Consider the following 23,676-nt stretch of genomic DNA (forward strand, 5'->3'; position numbering starts at 1 on the left):
TGAATGAACAAAAAAAAAATCAATGAAACATATTCTAAGTCAACTGCCTTGAGTAGATTAAAAACTACTTTAATATGAGTATTAATAAAGAATACTTAGTTTCTTTTAGCATCGGGCTGCTTTTTTATAAAGGTGGATGTGAGCATCCATTGGAAGGTCTCTGTAGGGGGCTGCTAAGGTTTGCTGTCACTCGTGTCCAGCCCTTTTAATTTTAGGTCTCCTCCTCCTCCAGCTGCTCAAGAAGACAGTTGTTCTCCCTTGATTCTATATTGGCCCAAACCTGTTGGCCACCCGAAGAGTGGTCCTTTACATTGGTAAGTCTACTGAAGCTTCTTTGCATACTACAGGCAGGCAGAGCACCTCCATGCAGACATGCTGTGTATCAGACAACACTCTTCACACTGAAACCTGCAGAAACTGATTCTGATGAAAAAAGAAATTTATAGGCTCGTGTACCGGAGAAGTTCCAAGGATGAACAAGCCTTGGATATGGCAGGATTCAGAGCAGAAGTAATTTATATGAGCCCAATGAAGTTTAAGCTTCTGGGTTCCTCCTTGCTTGGCCCCGTCTCGGGCTCTGGGAGAGGCCCTAGCAATTTATGTAAGAACAGGTTTTTCTAAATTTTGAAAATGTCTACTTTTTAGTTGGAGAGTATTGGGGGATTAGGGCCAGGCAGCTATTTTTTGGAAGAGCAAGCAGGGAAGGGTTCTAGATAAGTGGCAGGAAAAAGCAGCAGGGGGTTCCTGTGCATAATCTGCTCCCTAGGTTGGGGCACCCTCCATCTCTCCTCCTGGTTAATTAAAGGCTCAGTTTCAGGTGGCATTGATTCAGGAACCTTCCCCTACACACTCCCAATCTCCCTCTCCTTACTCTGGTGCCCTTTCCGTGTTCCCAGGAAACCCCGGGGCTTTATTCTGACATTAACCCCCCCCCCCCCATTTGTAATTGTCTGTGTTCAGCTCTCTCTTCACACTAGACCATGAGCTGGTTGAAATAGGGATTCTGACTTTTTTCCAAATCTCTAGCACCTCGTAGGGTGTGTCACATACTAGTCTTTCAACAAAGCTGTCTTTTATGGGCCAAAGAACCTCAAAGACTTTGGTTCAGTGAGACACCTAAAGCTTTTATGGCTTTGCTGATTTTCATGAAGCTAACTTGAGAATTTCATAACATTGAACTTCAGTTTGTTCCTGCCCTCTGAGGAAGAAGGCTTCAAAGAATAATGTGAAAACAGAAAGAACAGGGCCAAAGCCTGATTCTCTATGCATTCAGTGGTCATGTCTGGTAATTTATCTTCTAACATCTTTCTTGGATATTGGGGAACCAGTTGAAAATAAGAGGGAATAGGTTATGTAAGTAAAACAAAAGATTTTTTTTGGCATATCAGGTGTATATCTTTTTTTCTAGCTTGTAACTTCAATTTTACTGTAAACAGAGCTAGATGATATGTTTGTGTGTGTGTGTAATAGATCTTAAAATTGTTTTGGTAATGGAAAAGTTAACATATGATTGAACACAAATAACCTTTACATTGTAATATATAAATGGATCTAAGTAATGGTCCTATAAATCCAAAATATGTAGAGGTAAATTTTGTTTTGTTAGTAATTTAGTAAGTCATATTTACTGAAATATCAATTAATGTATATGGATTTATAAATGAGAAATCAACACTTTATCTGCCACTTTGGAATCTTACCTATGCCTTTGGTTAAAGCATAACTACTCTTTAGAAATGAAATATTCTCTTTGCACTCTCTAGAATGAGATCCTTCCCTGTTTTATATATACTCTCTGCTTTCTGTTGATTGCCCCCAGATGTGTTTTCACCTTGGTACAACTGAATCCACCTATACGAAATATGACCTCAACTTTCTCAGGTACCAGTTTCTTTAATATTATTTACTTATTTAATTAATAATAAAAGGAACACAAACAGAACGCATGAGAAAAATCAAATGTAATACCAGCCTCTTAACAACAGCCATACTTCTTTTTTCAAATCTTCCCCATTAATCTTTTATATGTATATTTTTATATACTTGTAATCATATATATGAATATACTTGCAACTTGCTTTAAAGAAACCCAATGCTGAAAACAATGCTGATTCTTTTACAACTTATTTGAAAGTGACCTAGTCTCTAGAACAGACTATATGCACACACTACATGCTACTTTGTGATGCTTGTGTAAGATTATAATAAAATAACTGATAGCATCAATAGCTTTAGAATTGCATTTGGACTGCATTTAAACATCTGCAATAATCCAAATTTAAATAATGAGGTTTTTACTCTTGTGAAGGAAAAATGAATTTTGCAGAAAGGCAAGAGCGAGAAAGAAGGATCACGCATAAGCCGTTTCCAGAAGCTATGAGGTTGAGCTTGCCAAAGTCACACTAGGTTGTGGCAGGTTTCCTATGATTGATCTCTCTGTGGTTAATGATTTGGTGTCAACTTAGATATTTACTTTTCAAGAATCACATAACTTGCTATGTCATTCACAGCTCAGTATTTATTTTCCCTCATCTTTTTATGGGAAATAATGACCTCACCAGCAGGAAAACCATGTTTCTCCTTTGGCTTTTGGGGAGGTTCAGAATTAGAAACTTATTCATAAAATTGGCACATTTTATGAAGACACTTCTGGAAGGCAGGGCCTTTCTTATACACATTTTTCACAAATGTCCAACACAAACCTCATTTTGGATTGAGCACACTTTACTGCCAGCATGAGGGTGTGAACTCGTGAGAGGGGGCCCTCCCTTAACATTTTTCTCTCTGTTTGATTTGGTGAAGCATGGTCACCGACAATGACTTCTTTTGTCATATGGTAGGTAGTTAGATATGCAGAGCTTCTGAAAATAGTGCATACTGGAATGTACTTTGAGTTGTGCCAGTGAGCATGAGGATTTTTTTTTTTTTTTTTGCTTGATTTTTGAGCTAAGACTGTCTTTTTCTTCCCTGACATTTAAGGGCCTCCTCTCCAATCCCCAGCCATCAGTAAGGATGCATAGAGGGAGTAAGAATTTACCTTAATATTAGAATAAAACTCAATGTGAGAGTAAGTTGCAAGCGACAATAGAACATTTTATCCAGAACATTTTTTTCAGAGTTAATCACAACATGGTTCTCAATATTATGGATGAAGGAATCGACTATTTAGATTGTTTTTAAGCCTGAACTTCAACAATATCGCTCTTCTGGGTTTTAGCACCTCCTTGATCATACTTATTTTTTTTTTTTTTTACAAGAGTGGTGGTGGTGAGGAGTGGGATGACTGGAAAACGTATTGCAGTATTTGAATCATGAGAAGGCTGCTTTCACACAGGGTCATATGGGCTGGTGTCACCCACTCCTCAGGAAAGAAACCTAATGGAAAGGCCAGGTCGCCATTTTTAACACAGAGCCTGGCACATGGTTGATGCTCTGTATTGATGATCGAGTCTCAGGTGCCCAGCAACGTGCCCGTGGGCTCCAGGGAAGAAGTCTGAGATCCCGCCGTTGGGCCCTAGGGGTCGACGGTCTATACCAGAAGCCAAGACTCCCACGAAGCAAGATTAATTCTTGCTCCACGGAGCCCATTAATTCCGCTAAGCCTTAACTGCGGCGAAACCTTCGCGACCCGAGCCCTCCCCCCGCTCCCCAAGGCTGGGTCAACGCCAGCAACTGGCGATGGCAAGGCGCCTGGCAGCGGCAAACTTGGCAGCCGCGAGCAGGGGGCGACCCGCGCCCACCCCGCGCCCAGACAGCGGCTGCAAGACGCTTCCGGGGGGCGCGCGGGCGGCGGGCGGGCGCCGGAGCCCGCAGCCGCGCGAGGCCGGAGCGCGGGCCGGGCGGGGCGGGGCCGGGAGCGTGCGCGCGCACCCCACACTCCGGCGCCCGGGGACGCCCAGTCGCGAGTCGGGGCGGTAGGCCGGCCCGCGCCATCCACCCCCGTACCCCCCGTCCCTTGCAGGCGTGTGCCCAACGGGCGTCGGCCTTCTGCTGTTTGCGCTTTCCGGGCCTAGGAGGCAGGGGCTGAGGACCGGGCCGCAGCCCCGCACCGCGTGGACGCGTCGCCTCTGCCGCACCCGCCGCCGCCAGAGCAAGCCGCTGCGAGCGACCGGAGGCGGCGCCGAGGAGGCCCGCACGGCGGCCCGCGGCCGGCGAGGACGGAGACGGAGCCGACCTCTGCCCGCCCGAGGCGCGGCCGCTCCTGCGCGCCCGGGGCCGCCGCCTCCCCAGCGCCGAGCGAGGAATGAGCAGGCGCCTGTCCCGGGCTCTCCGACTGAGGGGCCGCGGCTCGTCTTCTTCCCACGCTGCGGAGCCGCGGGGGCTCGGTCACCGCGGCCGGGCGCGGCGGGGTCACCGGCGGCCTCGTCCGGACAGCAGGCGCCGGGGTTAACTGCGACGGCGGCGGCGAGCGGGAGGAGGAGCCGGGCGGGGGTGGCCGCCGCGCCTCCCCTCCCCCCCGCACACGCCGGGGCTTCTCAGTGGCCGCCGGAGGAGGAAGTTCCGCTCCCCGCCAGACCCGTGCGCTAGCAACAGCGGCGGCGGCGGCTGCGAGGGCGCAGGCATTTGGGGCGCGAATGCCCTTCGCGCCGGCCGTCGAGGGGGCAGCGGCGGAGCTCTCCCCGGAGCCAGGAGCTGCGGGCGGCGTCGGGAGGCGCGGGCGTGCGAGACCCCCTTCCCGCGACTTCGCCGGGCGCCGCCGCTTCGCTTTCTCGGCGAGGCGGGAGACCGCCCTCCTTCCCTGTTGGCCGACTTCCGAGGAGCCCCTTATTTTTCCACCACCGAGGTGAAGAGGTCCTGGAAGTGGAGCACCAGAGGTGGTTAAGTGAGCCTCCTGCAACTCGTCGGATCTGGGCAGGCTCCCTTTTGGGGGCGGGATACCACATTGGAGCATCTCGTTGGGGTGCAGGAATGGAAGACCCCACCTTGCATCGTTTCTGCAGTGTTGCTTGCCCCATCCACTCTTAGGAATGAAGAGGAGACTTGTGATAACCCGATGAGGTACTGAAAACCAAATGGCAGAGAAAATATCACAGAACACAAACTAGTGATCGTGTGGGGGCCACACGTTTCTGAATGTAATTGGACGAGCGTGAAAGAGGTGCCCTATTAAAAAGCACAACAGTCCTTTAAGAGGAGCAAAATTGAGTTTTTTTTGGCCAAGATTTTGGAGACTGTTCAATGTATTGTACATTTGATATAAGATGAGAACTTTATAATATATTCTGTCCAAGAGCGTAAACGATGACTACCCCGGCCCTGCTGCCCTTATCTGGACGAAGGATACCACCTCTGAACCTGGGGCCGCCTTCTTTCCCACATCACAGGGCTACCTTGAGACTTTCCGAGAAGTTTATCCTCCTCCTTATTCTAAGTGCCTTCATCACCCTGTGTTTTGGGGCATTTTTCTTCCTTCCAGACTCTTCAAAACACAAACGCTTTGATCTGGGTTTAGAAGATGTGTTAATTCCTCATGTAGATGCCAGCAAAGGGGCTAAAAACCCTGGAGTCTTCCTGATCCATGGACCTGATGAACATAGACACAGGTTTGTTTATATCAGAAGTTTTATTGTTAACATTTGGCAGAGCAAGGTGTGGTTTATTGCACCAAATGTGTCTTACTTTTTTTTTCAGTAAGGTGTAGTTTTCCCTAAGTCGTTAGAGTTATGGTTATTTCAAAATTGTTAGAGTAGAACCATGGACTGGAAGGGCTCCTCGAGCCCAGTCTAAAGTGCAACAACTTTGTTTTATGTAGCAGAAACATTTGTGCTCAGAGTTGTTAGGTCTGATGTGAGCAGTTGGGAAGTAGGAAAATTTAATCTAAAGTAATGATCACATAAGCTGCTTTTTCATTTATTAGAATTTATTGCATTCAGTCTTAGTGCCACCCTGTGAAATAGACCCATTGAATCCTGACAGCTTCTATGAGTTTTTTCTCTCCCAAAGGGCTCTTATTCTCTAGCTTGTAGTTAAGGATTAGTAATGAATCTTAGATTTTTAGGAAGACCAACGATGGGCAGAATGTACCTGTCCTTTCTTAGCATACAAAAATACCTTGATTTCTGTTATTTTCAGGGGATCTGTTTTGGTGCTCCATATGGAAATCAATTATGTTAAAAATATCATTGAATCTTACAGGCATTTCACTTTGTAGATTTGGTTATGTTTTTACATTTCTTATTTTTATAATATGTGGGTTGGAGTGTGTCAACTAACTTTTGCAATTTGATTGATGAAAGGGTTCACATTCTTTCAAATCACCAAATTTGAGGAGAGCTTGGGTGAGTCTTGCGGAATTAGGATAAAATAGGAGCTCTAGTAACTATCTCTTTAAATCATTTATGTAATTTGTGTCAAAAGAAGAGTTTGGGAAAGTATTTTACTTTTCTCAAACCTACATTTTTTTTTTCCCACCTGTTAAATCCCCTCCTTTTCCTGTTTCTTAAAATAATTTTTGAGTATGTGAAAAAAACCCGTATACTTGAATTCTGTTTTTAGCTGACATTAGTTTTCACTTTTTAAATGAAGCACAAGGTGTTTGAAGAAGCTTAGGTTCAGGTGTGAGCCTAAGTTAAATACTTGGGATAAGGTGGTGTTGTAATGACAGCTGGTTTTTCCTTTTTCTCAATCTTGTTAATTCATTATTTGCTTCCTTATTGTTTGACTTTTGGCTGAACCTTATGGAGTAGTTCTAAAATTGTTTCAAGCCATTATTTTGTAACTAAATTTGGACTTTTTGCCATCATTTTCAACTTCAATACTCTTTCTCATCAGTTTCTTTTATTTTTGCCCTTTGCTCTTTGTGACTTTGAGAAAATTCTGATGTGATCTGCGAAATATGTTGCTGAGAAATTAACACTGCAAGTACTGTTTTCCTGGAGAACCTTATTTCCCATGATTTTTATACAAGCTATGATAAAGATTTGAAAATAAAGGGTGGTAATACTGGCTTCAGATTTCTTTGAGAGCCACACGTTATTTAACTATTATTACACTAATCTGTCACATACTAAACAGTTTATATTTTAAGTGTGGTCTAAAGGTTAAAAAATATACATTATATAGCGACATTCTAGTTTAAAAACATACATTAGAAAAATTCTCAGTTAAGTGTAGTTAAAATGTAATATTTGGAAAAAATAAGATTTGAATGAGAATATAGGTATGTCCATCTTACTTACATTTTAAAAAAGCCTATTTAGATCTCTTAAATAAGAATTCTTAAATTGAATGCATATGCTTCATGTATTGTTACCCAAAATTATTGGGTTCCTGAGTTGGGAGCTTTGGCTGGTTTTGAGTTGTAATACTAAGGGATTGTGAGCCAGATCCTGAGAGTAAGAGCCTGGGTAGCAAATGATACATGTGAGAATTTATTTGAATCTACTTAGTTCCTGAATTTTAGAAAGCAAGGATTCAAATAGTGAGGGTCTAGGTGAAGAGGGATCCCTGTGTTACCTCTGTACATAGTGTCTGTGGCTATATCAGTTTACTATATTTGCTTGGTATGTTATGTGTTGTTGCTTGTATCTGAAGGCACAGTCTGCAGCAATTTCTAATGTGGGCGATGAAATACATTTCAAAATAGAGATCATTCAAATAATAAGTTTAAAATATGAGACGTTAAACATCAAGCTAATGTAGGCACATTAGCTCATTTAAAAATCATTCAAAAAGATAATATTTCAACAGAACTGGTTGGTGCTAGAATCATACCTATTTTGGGTGTGGTTCAAAAAAATCTTAATTTGAAAAATACAAATTCGTAATTTATCTTTATTTTGTGTGTATGTAGAAGGGAGCAGGGTAGAGGGGTGAGGAACCTTTAATGGATACGTAATAGAAAATGAATCATAGCCATTATTTCTTATTCACAGTATTTAAGGGGTACTTGTTGAATTGACTTTTCTTCATTAATGTGTTAATTTAGTATTATAGTTAGGTGCTTAAGTTCTGGAGTCTTGACTGCATGGATTTATGGCCTACTTTGTCACTGATTAGATGTATGATCTTAAAATTTTTAAACTCTGTGCCTAAGCTGCTTGCCCTGGATGACATTGACATCTACTTGACAGATTGTTGTAGTGAATGAGATGGTACAGGCAAGTGCTCAGAGTAATATTTCCTGGTGTTTAGTAAGTGCTCAGTAAAGATGAGCAGTTATTGCTATTGGTGATTGTAGTTTTAATGGAATTATTTTAATTTCGAGGCTACTTTATGTATTGTATATGTTTCTGAAAAGTTAGGTACAGAGTAATATATATACATATATATTTTTAAATATTTTATTTATTTATTTGACAGAGAGAGAGCACAAGTAGGCAGAGCAGCAGGCAGAGAGAGAGGGGGAAGCAGACTCCCTGCTGAGCAGAGAGCGGATGTAGGGCTCCATCCCAGGACCCTGAGATCATGACCTGAGTGGAGGTCAGAGGCTTATTAACCCACTGAGCCACCCAGGTGCCCCCAGATTAGTATTTTAAAAGCATACCCGAATCTTGTTGTCTAAGGGAACATTTTATAACCAAAGTAGTTAGCAGCAAATGTGTATTGCATGTCCACTGGGTGTCAGGCCCTGCTTTAATAGAGCTTCTCATCTAGGGGGAGGATGGGCATTAAATACATACCTTTATTTTCAAAGAGTGATAAGTATTATGAAAGTGTACTCAGTGCTGTCAGAACACATGATGGTGTGATTTATCCTGTGGATTGAGGTTGGGGGGAGGTGGTGGGCAGGCTGTGGGAGTAGGGAAGGCTTCATTGAGGAAGCAATGAATGAGTCAGAGATTTAGAACAAGTAGATTGCTGAGTGAAGTAGGGATGCGGGGAAAAAAAGTAGTCAAAGCTGAGGACGCCCTGTGTGTGAGAACCCTAAGCAAAAAGCCTGGCATCATGGAGGAGCTGACAAATGTCCAGTGTGGCTGGTGTAGATTTAGCAGTGTGGGGCTAGGCAAAGAGACTACACAAAAGGTCAGATTTGGCTTCCGTTGTTCAGAAAGTATGAGTTAGTTGCTAACCTTCAAATGTCAGGAGATTTCACATGAAAGTCTGGACTTCTGATTTCTCTTAAAAATATCAAAGGACCTGACAACACCCAAATCTGTATTTTCCAATGACAGCCCTGAGCTAGATCTGGCAGGAGCTGCTCCCTCTAGAGGGGCATGTGTTCTTCATTTTATGACACTCCACTAAGCTTCGAGTTAAGGAAATCTAATGAATCAGCATTTCACCTGGTTGTTGTTGAGTTGGGAATCCCTAGGCATGATCCTGGAGAGTCCATAGTCAAATATTATGGTTTTTATCCTGAGTACTATGGAAAGTCAGTGAAGGATTTTCACTAAAGCAAGGCAGTGACATAATCATTTAAAAAAATTTAAATAAAAATTTAAATAATCACTATGGTTGCATTGTACACATTGGATTGGAGAGGAGCAGGAGGATATGTGAAATTAGGAGAGTCTAGGTCACAGAAGAGACTGGCTTAGATCACGGTGGTGATAATGGAGAAGGAGAGAAGTTAGTGGAGAAGAGGGGTTGATTGAAGAGATGTTAGTCAATGTGTTAAGTTTCACAGAAATTGATAGTTCATTGAATATGGGGCTAAGGTAGGCGGAGGAGGGAGACCAGGATAACTCCCAGTTTCTGGGTGACATGGCTATGGGTTACTAAGAAATACATACCCTATGGAATTAATACTTTATATAATTGATATTACATGAGTTTAAGATAAAGCATTTTAATGAGAAAACCTGTGTGTTCCCTTCAGTTAAATGGTTCACAAATAATTGGTAGTTTTCAAATGATAATAATGTAAAATGCATGGTTTGATGTTGATGACAGTCATTTTTAACATCTATGATCTCAAGGTAACCAAAACAGGTATTGGTCATAAAACACATGGATGTTGTTATAAATATACGCTGATATACATCAAAGTATCATGTTCACGATTTGTGTACACGTAATAGATCTATTCCACTGAAATTTTACTTACTAATTTCTTTCATTTTTAAAACTGACATTTGTTTTATATTCTAGCATTATAAAAGTGGGCTTCGTGTTTTTTTTTTTTTTTTTTTTAAATACTTAATTGAATTGCCAGTAAGTTTCATCTTCTAGTCAGGATTTTGTTGGTATAACTTGAATATTTGAAGATATGTTAACTTCTGGTAGTTTCCTCAAACAGAGAGAACAGGCTTTGGAATTAGAAGGACCTAAAGTTGTGTCTTGGTTTTACTAAATAGCTGTGAGGCATTGTACTAGACATAATCACTCTAAACCTGTGCTGGCCAGTGTGTTTAGTCACTAATGACACTTCACTTTTGAATTTGAAATGTGTCTAGTCCAGATTGCAGTGTGCATTAGTGAGAGTTTTTCAAGATTTTCAGGTCATGATTTGCATTTTTTGCTTGATTCAGTTTTGCTTTTTATTGCAGGAGTAGAAATTTTAAATCTCACTATCATTTTAATTTTAATATCCTTTCTTTTCTCATCCCTCTTCCATGCCTTTTCCCCCCTTATCCTGTTAGGCTTCTGTTTGGGGAGGTCACATCATTTTATCCTATTAAGTTGGCTGGGCTTCCATTGTAATGTATTTACCCTCTTTGGCCCTTGGTTGTTTTTCCCACTTCCCTTTACTCAGCTATGAATAAAGTAATGTCTGTTTAACAGTCTGATATAGATGCCTTGGTCATATGGGTATATATGTATATAGACTTTGTTTACTTTTATTGAGTGAAAACCATTCGTTTCCATAGTTGGAGAACAAGTTGATCTTTACCTCTCAGTGTAATTTCCTCTACTCCGCTGTGATACTAGCATCTTTAGTCCTCTCAACTGTTTTGGTGCTAGAGTACATTTTTGTGTGATTCCTAAATTCAGTGTACAGTTGGCTGCATGGACAGCTACTGAAATTGTTGTCTTGTCCATTACCACTTGGAAAGCAGTTTTTCATTGTTTCCCATGCACTTCCCTCATCCTCCAGGAATTGCTCTCTCACTAAACCTGAGTAGTTAGATAATAAGGTAAGAATTGGGATGAAATGGTGGGGAAAGGCTCTGACTTTATGGAGGTCTCTGTCCCATTTTCCTATTGGGACAGACCCTTGTTCTCTGCGATCAGTTACAATTGGGGTAGAGGTAAGGCTTGATTCTCTACAATCATAAGTATAGTTATCAGTTAGTAAAGTATAGTTATCAGTTAGTAAAAAATTCTTCCAAATTCTGAAGTAATAGCTTTTTTTTTTTTTAGGATTTTATTTATTTATTTGACAGAGATCAGGCAGGCAGAGAGAGAGAGGGAGGCAGGCTCCCCACCGAGCAGAGAGCCTGACTCAGGGCTCGATCCCAGGACCCTGGGATCATGACCTGAGCTGAAGGCAGGGGGTTTAACCCACTGAGCTGCCCAGGTGCCCCATAGCTCTTATTTCTTTGATAGTCTGAGTTTTCATCATTTTCTGCATCTTTTTAAAGTACTGATACTGATTTAGAAGAGTGCAAAATCATTGCACTGCTAACCAGATGACATTTGGTATATTCTTATTTAAAGTCAGATTTTGATCCTAGATGAAGTGATGGTGACCTTGCTTTTATTGGTTCAGCATTATCAAATCACTATGTCAGTAGTACTTATTTTTAATTCTTCTCAGAGATGAATAAAGTATTAGAGTGGTATGGTTAAAATGCAGAATACCAAGGCATAAATTCTCATTTTCAACTTGGTCAGTGAATGTTGGGAATTCCAGGAGATGGTGCTCCAGAAACTGAATGTTAATATATTAAACAGCATTTATAGGATCAAGTTAAATGTTTTTAGGAAATCAAATTTGTTCAAGCATTAGTTTGTTTATTTGCTTTAAGAGCTATTATAGCCTTTCCAAAATTTCTCTTGGGTTTTATAAGAAGTGTTCTAGGGCTATGAAATGTTTCTGTGATATTTTTGGATTTTCTTATTTTAAAGGCTCAATCTAAGAATATTTCTTCTGAATTATTAACATTGTCTTATGTAGGTATGTAGTCTCTGTAACATGGAATTTGAAATTAGATTTTATTTTTTATCAGCATCATTTATTGTAATTCCATGCTCCAATTACTTTGAGTGATTTGCATTTAATCTTATTTCTGATAGTGTTTTCTGATCTTCAGGGTTCTTGTTAATATTAATTTACCCATTACAGCTGAGATTGCCCGAATCCATTTATGGGTTTATTCCCTTACCTCCACTGTCTGTAGGTAGTGTTTTTCCCTTGTACTTTATCTTTCTCATGTATGTCTGTGATTGTATATTTACAGTCTTACTTCTCTTTCTCTCCTAAAAGAGCATGGGTTCCTTGAGGGCAAATAACTGTCTTTAATTTATCTTTTTTATGTCCAATGCTTGAAGTACATTTGGCCCTTAATAAAAGTATATACCTGTTGAATAAATGATGTCCATGGCACGGTGGCCAATTCCTTGAGAGAAGGTATAAACAAAACACAAGAATTGAGAGGTAAGATGCAGAAGTAGGAGGAATGATGATATCTTGCAGTGAGAAGCATAGTCTTTAATAAAGGCCCTTTATAAAAAACAATTTAAAAAAATTAGGGAATAATTCCTGCTGGTCTTATCGACAACATACTTACTCCTATAAATATATCTAAGTTATTTTGCATGCCCCCACATTGAATTTCTCCTTTAGAAAAAAAGGAAGAAAACAATAGCATGTGAAAAATGTTTTCACACATTTAACCTTTAGTCTTTATGTCATACCTGTAAGTTAGGTTTTACTAACATAATTTTTAAAAATATAGCTATAAAATTAGATCATGCTGAAAGTTGGCACCTAAGAAACTAACATCTCCAGTAGTCCCCCCACATTGGCAGTTTCACTTTCCTGGTTCAGTTACCTGCGGTCAGCCAGTGATGCCCCTGCTGATGCGTGAGGTCAGTAGCAGCCTCCTGCTAGGTTGCAACACTTCCATTCATCTCAACACGTAGGCATTTTATCATCACACAGCGTCATCATAAGAAGGGGGAGTGCAGTACAACAAGGTATTTCGAGAGAGGGAGGGCAGCCACATTTATGGATATTGTTATTCTAATTTATTATGAGATGTTGTTTATCTCTTACTATTTGTCATTTATATCTTAAACTTTATCATAGGTATGTGTAGGAAAAAATGGTGTGTGTATATAGGGTTTGTTATTGTCTGTGGACAGTAGGGGTCTTGGAACTTATCCCCCACAGAGAAGGAGGACTTTTTTTTGAAATCAGTAGTTCATGATAAACATTAGCTAACTGGGCAAATGTTTTGTTTACTGTTGTTTGAAAATTATTTAAAAAATTAGAATATGGTTTGGGCTGACGCTACATATTGATTGGTCAGGACAGTCATTTGCTGTTCTTATTTTCCATAATTGTGCAAATTCTGTCGGAAAAGTTTATTTTGATTGGCATTGAACCTTTGCTGGAACTTTTTCCTTTTAGAACATGGCTGTAATGAAGAATGCACTGGAGATTTATGTACAGATTGGTTTTAGGATTTATTGTAAGAAAAATCTCCTTCAAACGGGCATTTATTTCAATGGTCTATCTTGGAATTTTATGTAGTCCAGAAGGAAGACATCATTGTATATTTAAAAGAACCTTGGGCTCAGAGTTGAGAGATAGGGGCTCTAGTTTCAGCGTTGTCCTTACTTGCTGGAGTATATTTAGATAAGCTGTTTAACTTCCCTGTGCCTTATTTATGAAATGAGGGAATTAATTGAATCTTTAAAGATTCCTTCCAGCTCACACATATGAAATACTAATAATTTCATGAAGTAGGGAACTGAAAAATGTGCAGTAATTTACTTCAAGATATTATAAATACTGTGAAAACAAAATGTGTTCTAAATAGGAATTAGCAGTGTCATTTTTATATATAAAAATGAAGGTTAGGGGCGCCTGGGTGGCTCAGTGGGTTAAGCCGCTGCCTTCGGCTCAGGTCATGATCTCAGGGTCCTGGGATCGAGTCCCGCGTCGGGCTCTCTGCTCACCAGGGAGCCTGCTTCCCTTCCTCTCTCTCTGCCTACCTCTCCGTCTACTTGTGATTTCTCTCTATCAAATAAATAAATAAAAATCTAAAAAAAAAAAAAATGAAGGTTAAAAACTATTTCATGTGTGGCTATAATTCACTTATATAATATTATTATGTAATGAAATCTGTACCAATTTAAAAAGTGTAAATGAATAAAATACTGTTATATATTCTTGATTCTCTTAAGTTTGAAAGTATAATTTATTGAACATTTTTTTGAAACATTTTATGTGCTGGCCTGAATGAAGGTAATAGATATATTTACGAAAGTATTTCCAGGTGTCATTTTTGAGCCCAGTTAATAATTCCATCTCTTAATTTGCTGTCTAAGTCTTTAGTATAGATGCTGAGGGTAACAGGAGTCCCTGAGTAATTGAGGCCTCAGATCTGTGAAGGCTTTTACTACTCTTGATGCAAAATATTCTTTGGTTTCCTAACCATAATATTGAGAGATGCCATTGAAAGTGTCTGTTCTCTTTTATTTTCCATATCTTTTTTTTTTTTTTTTTAAGATTTTATTTATTTATTTGACAGAGACCACAAGTAGGCAGAGAGGCAGGCAGAGAGAGAGGAAGGAGAGCAGGCTCCCCGCCGAGCAGAGCACCCGATGCGGGGCTCGATCCCAGGACCCCAGGATCATGACCTGAGCTGAAGGCAGAGGCTTTAACCCACTGAGCCACCCCCAGGTGCCCCTTATTCTCCATATCTTAACAAGAACTTTAGGGACAAGTTATATAATGAGTTAAACAAAAGGATATGAAGTAATCTGGAGACCACAAAGAACAATGTTTTTATTATTTATTTTCTTCTTCTTCTTCTTCTTTTTTTTTTTTTTTTTAAGATTTTATTTATTTATTTGACAGAGATCACAAGTAGGCAGAGAGGCAGGCAGAGAGAGAGCTCCCCACTGAGCAAAGAGCCCAATGTGGAGCTCCATCCCAGGACCCTAGGATCATGACCTGAGCTGAAGGCAGAGGCTTTAACCCACTGAGCCACCCAGGTGCCCTCTTTTTTTTCTTATTTGTATGAATTATTTCTACATTCTGACTGAATTCTTTGTTATATGCATTACACATATATTCTTGAAATGGATGCCTTATTTTTAAACTTTGTTTATGGTTTCTTTAATGTTTCAGAAGTTTAAAATGTTAATGTAATAGAAATTGTTAATATTTTTCTTCACGGCGTTGCTTTTTGAATTTTGCTTGGGGGAATGCTTTAAACCCTGAAGTTATAGTGACCTATATTTTTAGTTCTGGCAGTTATAAGGTTTTGTTTTTCACATCTAGGGATTTAATCTACTACTTAGTTTTGATTTTTTTCTGTGATGAGGTAGGGATTGAGTTTGTTTTTTTGTACAGGGGTCCAGTTTTCCCTGTGCATCTTATTGAAGAATCTGTCTTTTCCCATAGATTTGTAATGCTGTTTCTTCCATATAACAATTTTTCATATGTTCATAGGTTTTATTTCTGGGCTCTGTGTTGTTCTGTGTATTTCTTTTGGATTAGCATGGTGTGCTATTTTAGTAAGTGTAATAACGAGTGTAGCTTTACATAACTCTTGATATCAGGTAATGCAATGGACTGAATGAGTGCTCCTGTCCTCCCAAAATTCACATGTTGAGATCTGATTTTCAGTGTGCTGGTATGAGGAGGGTAGAGCCTTTGGAAGGTAATTAGGTTATGAGTGTGAAACCCTCCTGAATGGGATTAGTGCCCTTGTAAAAACATGTGAGAGAACTTGCTTGCTTGCTTTCTTTACCATTCCACCATGTGAGGAGTCAGCAGTCTGCAACCTAGAAGAGGGTTCTCACCAGAACCTGACATACTGGCATCCTGATCATGGGTTTCCAGCCATGTATTTCCGGAAATACATTTTTGTTGTTTAAAAGCCATGCACTGTATGGTACTTTATTACAGCCACACAGAGACAGTTTGTTTATTTAAATTGTGCTTGCCCCTCTTGAATCTAAGCTCTTCCGTAAGTATTTATTTCTTCAATCAAGGTAAATTTTGCATGACGTAAAATCAGTCATCTTAAAGTGTACAATTTAGTGGCATTTTAATACATTTAATACATTCCTAGTGTTGTGCCTCTGTCTAATTCCAAAACATTTTCATACCATAAAAGGAAATTCCATACCCATTAAGCAGTTACTTCCCCAGCCCCTGGCAAACTGTCTGCTTTCTGTCTCTAAGGATTTACCTGTTCTGGTAAATGTTATGACCCATGTGGTATGTTTTTAACATGAAGGGAATCATGCTATCTAAGACCTCTTGTGTCTGGCTTTCACTTGCCATAATGTTTATGAGACTAATCCACATTGTAGCATGTGTCAGTATTTCATTCCTTTTTTATGGCTGAGTTGTACTCCATTGTTTGTATAAACAATTTACAGTTTGTTTATGCATTCCTCTGGTGACAGACAGTTGGACTGTTTCCACCTTTTATTCTACCACTATTCACTATTCAGCTGTGAACATGTGTGTATTTATTTGAGTACCTGTTTTTAATTCTCTTGGGTATAAACCAAGGAGTGGAATTTCTGGATCATATTGTAACTCTGTGTTTAACTTTTTGAGGAACTGCCAAACTGTTTTCCATGGCCGCTGAATCATTGTACATTCCCATTAGTAACTTCTGAAGGTTCCAGTTTCTCCACATCCATGTCAACATTTTAAAAAAATGATACCCATCCTAGTGTGGGTGAAGTGGTATCTCATTGTAGTTTTCATTTGGATTTCCCTCAGGACTACTGATACTGAATGTCTTATCATGTGCTTATTGGCTATTTTAGAGAAATGTCCACCCAAGTACTTTGTCCCTTTAAAAAAAATTGGGTGGTTTGGCCTTTTGTTACTAAGTAAGGTTAAGACATAATCTTCTCGATACTAGATCCTTATCAGATTGATGGCTTGTGAGTATTTTTGCCCTATAAGATAATCTTATAGATTATCTTTCACTTTTTCTTTTTTTTATCTTTCACTTTCTTGAGTGTTCTTTCATGTAAATGGTTTTTAATTTTGATAAAGCCCAATTTATTTTTTTTGTTGCTTATGTTTTTGGCGTCATTTATGAATTTATTACCAAGCCAAGATTATGAATATTTACTCTTGTTTTCTTAAGACTTTTATGATCTTAACTTTTATATTTAGGTTGTGGATCCATTTTGACTTTTGGTGTATGGTGTGAGAAATGGGTCCAACTTTGTTATTTTGTGTCTGGCTCTTCATTTGTTCGTGCACCATTTGTTGAAGAAACTTTTTTTCCCAAGTATTGGCACCTTTTTTGAAAATCAGTTCTCTGTACTAGTATGAGTCTTTTTCTGGACACTCAGTTCTGTTCCTTATGTCTATATATGTTTGTATGTTTGTCCTTATGCCATTACCATACTTTTTTCTTTTTCTTCTTATTATTTTTATTTTAAAGATTTTTAAAATTTATTTTACAGACAGAGATCCCAAGTAGGCAGAGAGACAGGCAGAGAGAGAGGAAGAAGCAGGCTCCCCACTGAGCAGAGAGCCCGATGCGGGGCTCAATCCCAGGACCCTGAGATCAGGGTCGAAGGCAGAGGCATTAACCCACCGAGCCATCCAGGTACCCCCTTTTTAAAAAAAAAATTACATAGCTTATACCCATTTAGTTCCACATTATCATAAAAAGAAAATCATTACTTAATATACAAAAAATTGGACCTTCTGTTGGCATCAGTCATAGGTATAAAAGGCCATTTGATCTGAGCTTAATAGGACTTAAAGTACTCAAAAAATGTACATACCTTTTAGAATGGGGATAAGGGAAAAAAAAAAAAGGAAGAGCAATCAGAAAACATCAAAGAGATGCAGACAGAGGGAGAGACATTATTTTAAATAGGTATCTCATGAGTCTGAACCACTGGGTTTGCACACACCTCACATGGAAGAGAATAGAATAGAACATAATCTCGAAAATGCATTCACAGATAGTAATTTATGACCTAGAATAGTACCACACTGTTTTGGTTACTGAACCTTTGTAGCAAGCTTTAGAAATTGAGAATGTGAATGCTCCAAACATTATTATTCTTCTTCAGGATTGTTTTAACTATTTGGGACCACTTTCAATTCCTTATGTATTTGAGGATCAGCTGTTCAATTTCTGTGAAAACAGCTGTTGGAATTTTGATAGTGATTTTGTTGAATCTGTAGATTGGTTTGGGCAGTCTTATCTTTTTAACATTAAGTCTTCTAATCTGGCTATAATATTATTCCATCATTTATGTCTTCCTCAGTTTCTTTCAGTAGTATTTGTAGTTTTCAGTACACAAGTATCTCACCTTTTTAGTTAAATTTATCCCTAAGTATTTAATTCTTTTGTATGCTATTATGAGTGGAATTGTTTCCTTAATTTCCTTTTTTGGGTTTTTCATTTGTGATACATAGAAACGTAACTGATTTTTATGTGTTGAGCTTGTGCTCTCAGTTTTACCAAGTACATTTGTCGTCTCCAGTAATTTTGTGAATTCTTGGGGATTTTCTGTATATATAGGAACGTGTCATCTGTGAATAGAGATAGTTTTACTTCTGCCTATCCAATTTGGATGTTTTTGATTTTTTTTTTTCTTGCCTAATTGCTTTGGCTAGAACTTTGTAGTATAATATTGAATAGCAGTGGTGAAAGTGGGCATCTTTGCCTTATTCCTGTTCTTAGGGGGAGAGCTTTTAGTCTTTCACCACTGAGTATGATGTTAGTTGTGAAGTTTTCATAAGTGCCTTTTGTCATGTTGAGGGATGTTTCTTTGTATTCCTAGTTTGCTGTGTGTTTATCATGAAAAGGTGTTGGATTTTGTCAGATGCTTTTCCAGCATCATTTGAGATGATCATGTATTTTATTCCCTTTGTTCCATTAATGTGGTGTATTATTTTTCATGATTTTCTTGTGTTGAACCACGTTTGCATTTCTGGGATAAAATCTGCCTGCTCATGGTATGTATAGTCCTTTTAATATGCTGTTGGGATTAGTTTGCTAGCATTTTGTTGAGGATATTTGCATCTGTATTTCTGAAGAGTATCTAGTGTTCTTGTGGTATCTTTGGCTTTGATATCAGGGTCATGCTGGCTTTATGGAATGAGTTAAGTGTTCTTGCCTCTTTTGGTGAAATCATCTGGTCCTGGGCCTTTCTTTGTTGAGAGGTTTTGGTTCTTGATTTAAGATCTTTACCTGTTACAGGTCTATTTAGATTTTCTGTGTTTGCTCGAGTTACTTTTTGTAGTTTGTGTGTTTCTAGGAATGTGTCCAATTCGTCTAGGTTTTCTCATTTGGTTGTGTACACTTGTTTATAATACTGTCTTTAAATCTTTTTTTTTTAATTTCTGTAAGGTCGGCAATAATGTCTCCATTTTTATTTCTGATTTTATTTATTTACATTATCTCTGTTTTAGCCATTACTGGAAGTGGAGTATGGAAGTCTCCAGCTATTACTGTAAAATTGCCTGTTTCTTTCTTCAGTTCTGTAGGCTTGCTTCATATATTTTGGGGTTCTGTTGTTTGTTGTTTATAGTTACTACATGTATGTTTATAATTGCTACATCTTCTTGATGAATTGACATCAATAATTATTTTAGAATTAGGTTACCAAGATCCCATCCTCCTGCTTTCCAGTCTCCCTTTAGTACCGCTTATTGGTTGAACCTAGTAGGAAGCCAGTTGATAAAAGAGAGAGGTAGTTTGCAGAGGCTAAGCCCCAGTATCATGAAGGAAAGTATAGAAGAGTAGATTTGAAAATTGAAGATTTGGGTTTACCCACTGGTGCTGTCTGGCTTCCTTGTATGGACTTTTAAAAAATTTTGATTTTTGATTTTTTTAAAGAGTTTATTATTAGAGAGAGAGAGAGCATGAGTAGGGAGAGGGAGAAACAGGTTCCCCACTGAGCAGGGAACCCAGTGCAGGGCTTGATCCCAGGACCCTGAGATCAGGGTCTGAGCTGAGGGCAGACAGTTTACTGACTGAGCTCCCAGGCGCCCCTTTAAGTGTGTGAACTGTAATTAGGGCCAGATGAGCAGTCAGTGGAGCATCTGTAAGGGGCCTCTTTTTTGTAGACTTGGAGTTAGAATAGCCAGTAGTTCACCTGAGGCAAAATGGATCCCTTTTGGGATGGGCCTTTTCTCTGGAGAGCCTTGTAGTCTGATGGTTTTGAACTGGGCAGATAATCAGGAGGACCTCTTCACAGGAGTGACTGAGGCAGGCCCTTTTAGCCTATGCTGGAAGTTATAGCAGTCGGCAACACAGGATTGTCGATAACTTTGCAGGGGAGCAGGTTAGTGCTCTGCCGCCAAGTCCCAGGTCTCTTCCCAGATTCCTGAAAGTACTTTCTATATCCGTGGGTAATAGTAACTAGGAATTATGGGTTGGTTGACTGCCTTCCTAATCTCCAACTTGTTCTCATTTATGCCATATTTAGAATAACTTGGAGTTTTAAGCATTAGGTGGAACTCCTCTGTTTTCAAGTGGTGGTGGTTGGTCAGAATTTTTCATTCTGCATTGGTTGGAATTGCCTTAGCAACATTTGAGAGTGATTGAGTCAAAGGCATGAACTTAGGTCATAGTACCAGAATACCTCTTCCGTCTGTATTAAAAAACAAACAGTAGAAACCAAGTGTAATGCATATTTAAAAAGGTATTTATTGGAAGGATAATGGTTGGCTTTCAAGGCTAGAGAACTAGGTTTGGAAAACAGGCATTAGAGGAAGCTGAGTATGCAGAGCCATGGTGAGAGTTAAGAAATAGTGTACCACGTCACTGCTGCTGGTCACTGAGCTCTGGTTATGGCTTTGCTACCTTTTGACACTGGATCTGCTTCCTGAGTTATTTCCAAAATTGAGTCCTGTTTCTCTGTGTCACTTATTTCAGCTCTGTAGTCCCAGCCAGAGCATCTGATTGCCTAAGCGTGGGTCACAGCCTCTTGTCTTGTTAAATGATAGACAAACTATCTTGAACCTTCTGGCTTCTATAGGAAGAGAATGGATTCTGCTTTCAGTATAATGGTGGATTCCTCAATTTAGATAAGGGATTACATATTAACATAATAAGAAACATAAAGTAAATTGAAAAGAGCTGTAAGTTTTATTACATTGACTTGTATTGTAGTTGGGGATGAAATTTTTACTTGTGCTGTGCTATTTGGAAATGTAGATATAAACAGTCTTTCTAGACTCTACCCTTTCTGTACTTTCTGTGCAGTGGTTTAAAACAGGGGGCAGTATTTTTCCCTTAGAGGTTTGTTGGAAACACGGGGACATTTTCTGCTTGTCACACTGATGGAAAGGATAGCATTATTGACATTTAGTGGATGGGGAACAGGAATCCTAACCACTGCAGTGCCCTGGTATTCTGCACAACAAATAATTGAATTATCTTGCCCCAAATGCCCCTAATGCATTTGAGAAACACTGGATTATATGGATTATTTTAATGAAGGGCTGCAAATTTTTACTGGCCTCTTTTACTTCACTGTCTGCACCCTCTAGTTTGAGTTTTATTTCTTACTTCCTTGCTTTGCTTCTTGGTACTTTTCTTTAGTTCAGGGATTTTATTCCTTTTCAAGCCAAAAAAATAAAAAATAAAATCTTCAATACCACGTATAAATATGAACTCAAAATGGATCAAAGACTTAATATAAGAGCTAAAATTATGAAATTCTGAGAAGAATACTTAGGGGAAAATCTTCATGATGTAGGATTTTGCAATGATTTCTTGGGTAGGAAACCAAAAATAAAGGCAACAGAAGAAGGAAATAGGGAAGTTGACTTCATTAAAATTATAAGCTTTTGGGGGTGCCTGGCTGGCTCAGTTGGTGGAGCGTGTGACTCTTGATCTTGGGGTTGTGAATTCAAGCCTTACAATGGGTGTAGAGATTACTTAATGAAATCTTAAAAAATTAAAAACATTTGAGAGATCATTAGGGCTTGGAGGTGAGGACGGGGTATGTCTGTATTTGTGGGCTGACATAGCAAAATGCTCAAGTAGATGCTTAGATAACAAATATATTTCTCACGGATTTAGAAGCTAGAAGTCCAAGATCAAGGTCCAGCAGGGTTTGGTTTCAGGTGTAGACTCTTTCCCTGGCTTGCAGGTGGCTTCCTTCTTGCTGTGTCCTCACATGGCCTTTCTTTTGTGCTTAGGGTAAGGGTAGGATAGGAAGGGTTGGTAGAGGAGAAAAGAGATTTCTCTCTCTCCTTATAAGGCCTCTAATCAATCCCATCATGAGAGCCTTACCCTTATGCAGTCTAAACCCTCATTTCTTCCCAAAGTCTCCATCTCCAAATACTGTTATGTTCAGGGTTAGTTTCAATGTACAAGTTTTTAGTGTTACATTCAGTGTATGTGAATTTTTAGGGACACATTCATTTCTAAGATGTAGTGTCTTTGGGAAAAACCAAATAAACTTAGACCACAGAAGCAAGTTGTCAGTTTGAAGAGGCTAGGTGGAGAAGGAGTATATGAGCCAAAAGAAGTAGAGAAGGAAGGTTCAAAAACTAAAAAAATGGAAAGGCAGAGCTACCAGGAGCGAAGAGAGGTGGCTACAGCACTTGTTTCTGAATCTTGTATTTTAGGTGTAGGCAGGGAGTATTTAGCAAAAATGCTTATTGTGAAAATAGCAGCTTTGGGCCAGGAACTGCACTAGAATCTGAATGGATAATGTTTCACTCCACAGGAAAGTAATGAGTAATTTTACAAAACCTTTTAAAAAAGAACATTTAGAGTAAACTCTCTTTATGTTTTCACATATGACCTATAGTGACCTATAGTTTTGTTTTGGACACATGATTTCTCTCTCTCTGTCTTTTTTTAAGTGTGATTGATGCACAGTGTTACATTAGTTTCAGGTGTCCAACATAGTGATTATGTGCTGGCCATAAGTGGAGCTGCCATCTGTCACCATACAATGCTATTACAGTACTATTGACTGTATTTCTTGTGTTGTGCCTTTCATCCCGGTGACTTACTCCTTCCATGACTGGAACCTGTACTTGCCACTCTGCTTCATTCTGTCTATCCCCCACCCTGCTCCTCTCTGGCAGTCACCAGTTCTCTGTATTTATGAGTCTGTTTCTGCTTCTTGTGTTTGTTCATTTGTTTTGTTTTTAGGTTACTCATATGAGGGAAATCATACAGTATTTGACTTTCTCTGTCCGACATATTTCACTGAGCATAATACCTGATAATCTAGGCCCATTCATGTTGTTGCAAATTGCAGGATCTCTCTTTTTGTGTGTGTGTGTGGCTGATTAATATTCCATTGTATATTTATACTACATTTACACATTTAGTTATTGATGGATACTTAGGTTGCTTTCATATCTTGGATTTGGAAATAATGCTGCAGTAAACATAGGGGCACGTATATGATTTGATGATTTCTTATAATCAGTTTATCATATTAGTGTTGTCTCCAGCTTCTCTCCATTTAATGGTTACTTTTTGATGATAATGATTTTTTGTGGAGAGGATCTTTATAATAGTCAGAAAACCATCAACTTTTATTCTTTATACTTTTTCAGCCAGTTAAAAGGACTATTTAAAATACTAAGTCACCTTCTAAGACGAAAGCACATTATGAAATAAAAGTCTTATAAAATATTGAAGC

The 23,676-nt window shown here is 39.2% G+C and overlaps 1 protein-coding gene across 2 annotated transcripts in view; it reads left to right on the forward strand.

Moving 5' to 3' along the window:
- Positions 1-5,238: 5,238 nt before the first annotated feature.
- The window catches only part of MAN1A2 (mannosidase alpha class 1A member 2), a 202,172-nt gene continuing 183,734 nt past the window's right edge, over positions 5,239-23,676 (forward strand). For both annotated transcript variants that reach the window (XM_059375859.1, XM_059375861.1), the window contains exon 1: positions 5,239-5,543. In XM_059375859.1, the coding sequence (XP_059231842.1) occupies positions 5,242-5,543 (302 nt within the window). In that variant the 5' untranslated portion in view covers positions 5,239-5,241. The remainder of the gene's footprint in view (positions 5,544-23,676) is intronic.

Source organism: Mustela nigripes, chromosome 14 (genome assembly GCF_022355385.1).
Source record: "Mustela nigripes isolate SB6536 chromosome 14, MUSNIG.SB6536, whole genome shotgun sequence".
Classification (NCBI taxonomy): Eukaryota; Metazoa; Chordata; class Mammalia; order Carnivora; family Mustelidae; genus Mustela; species Mustela nigripes.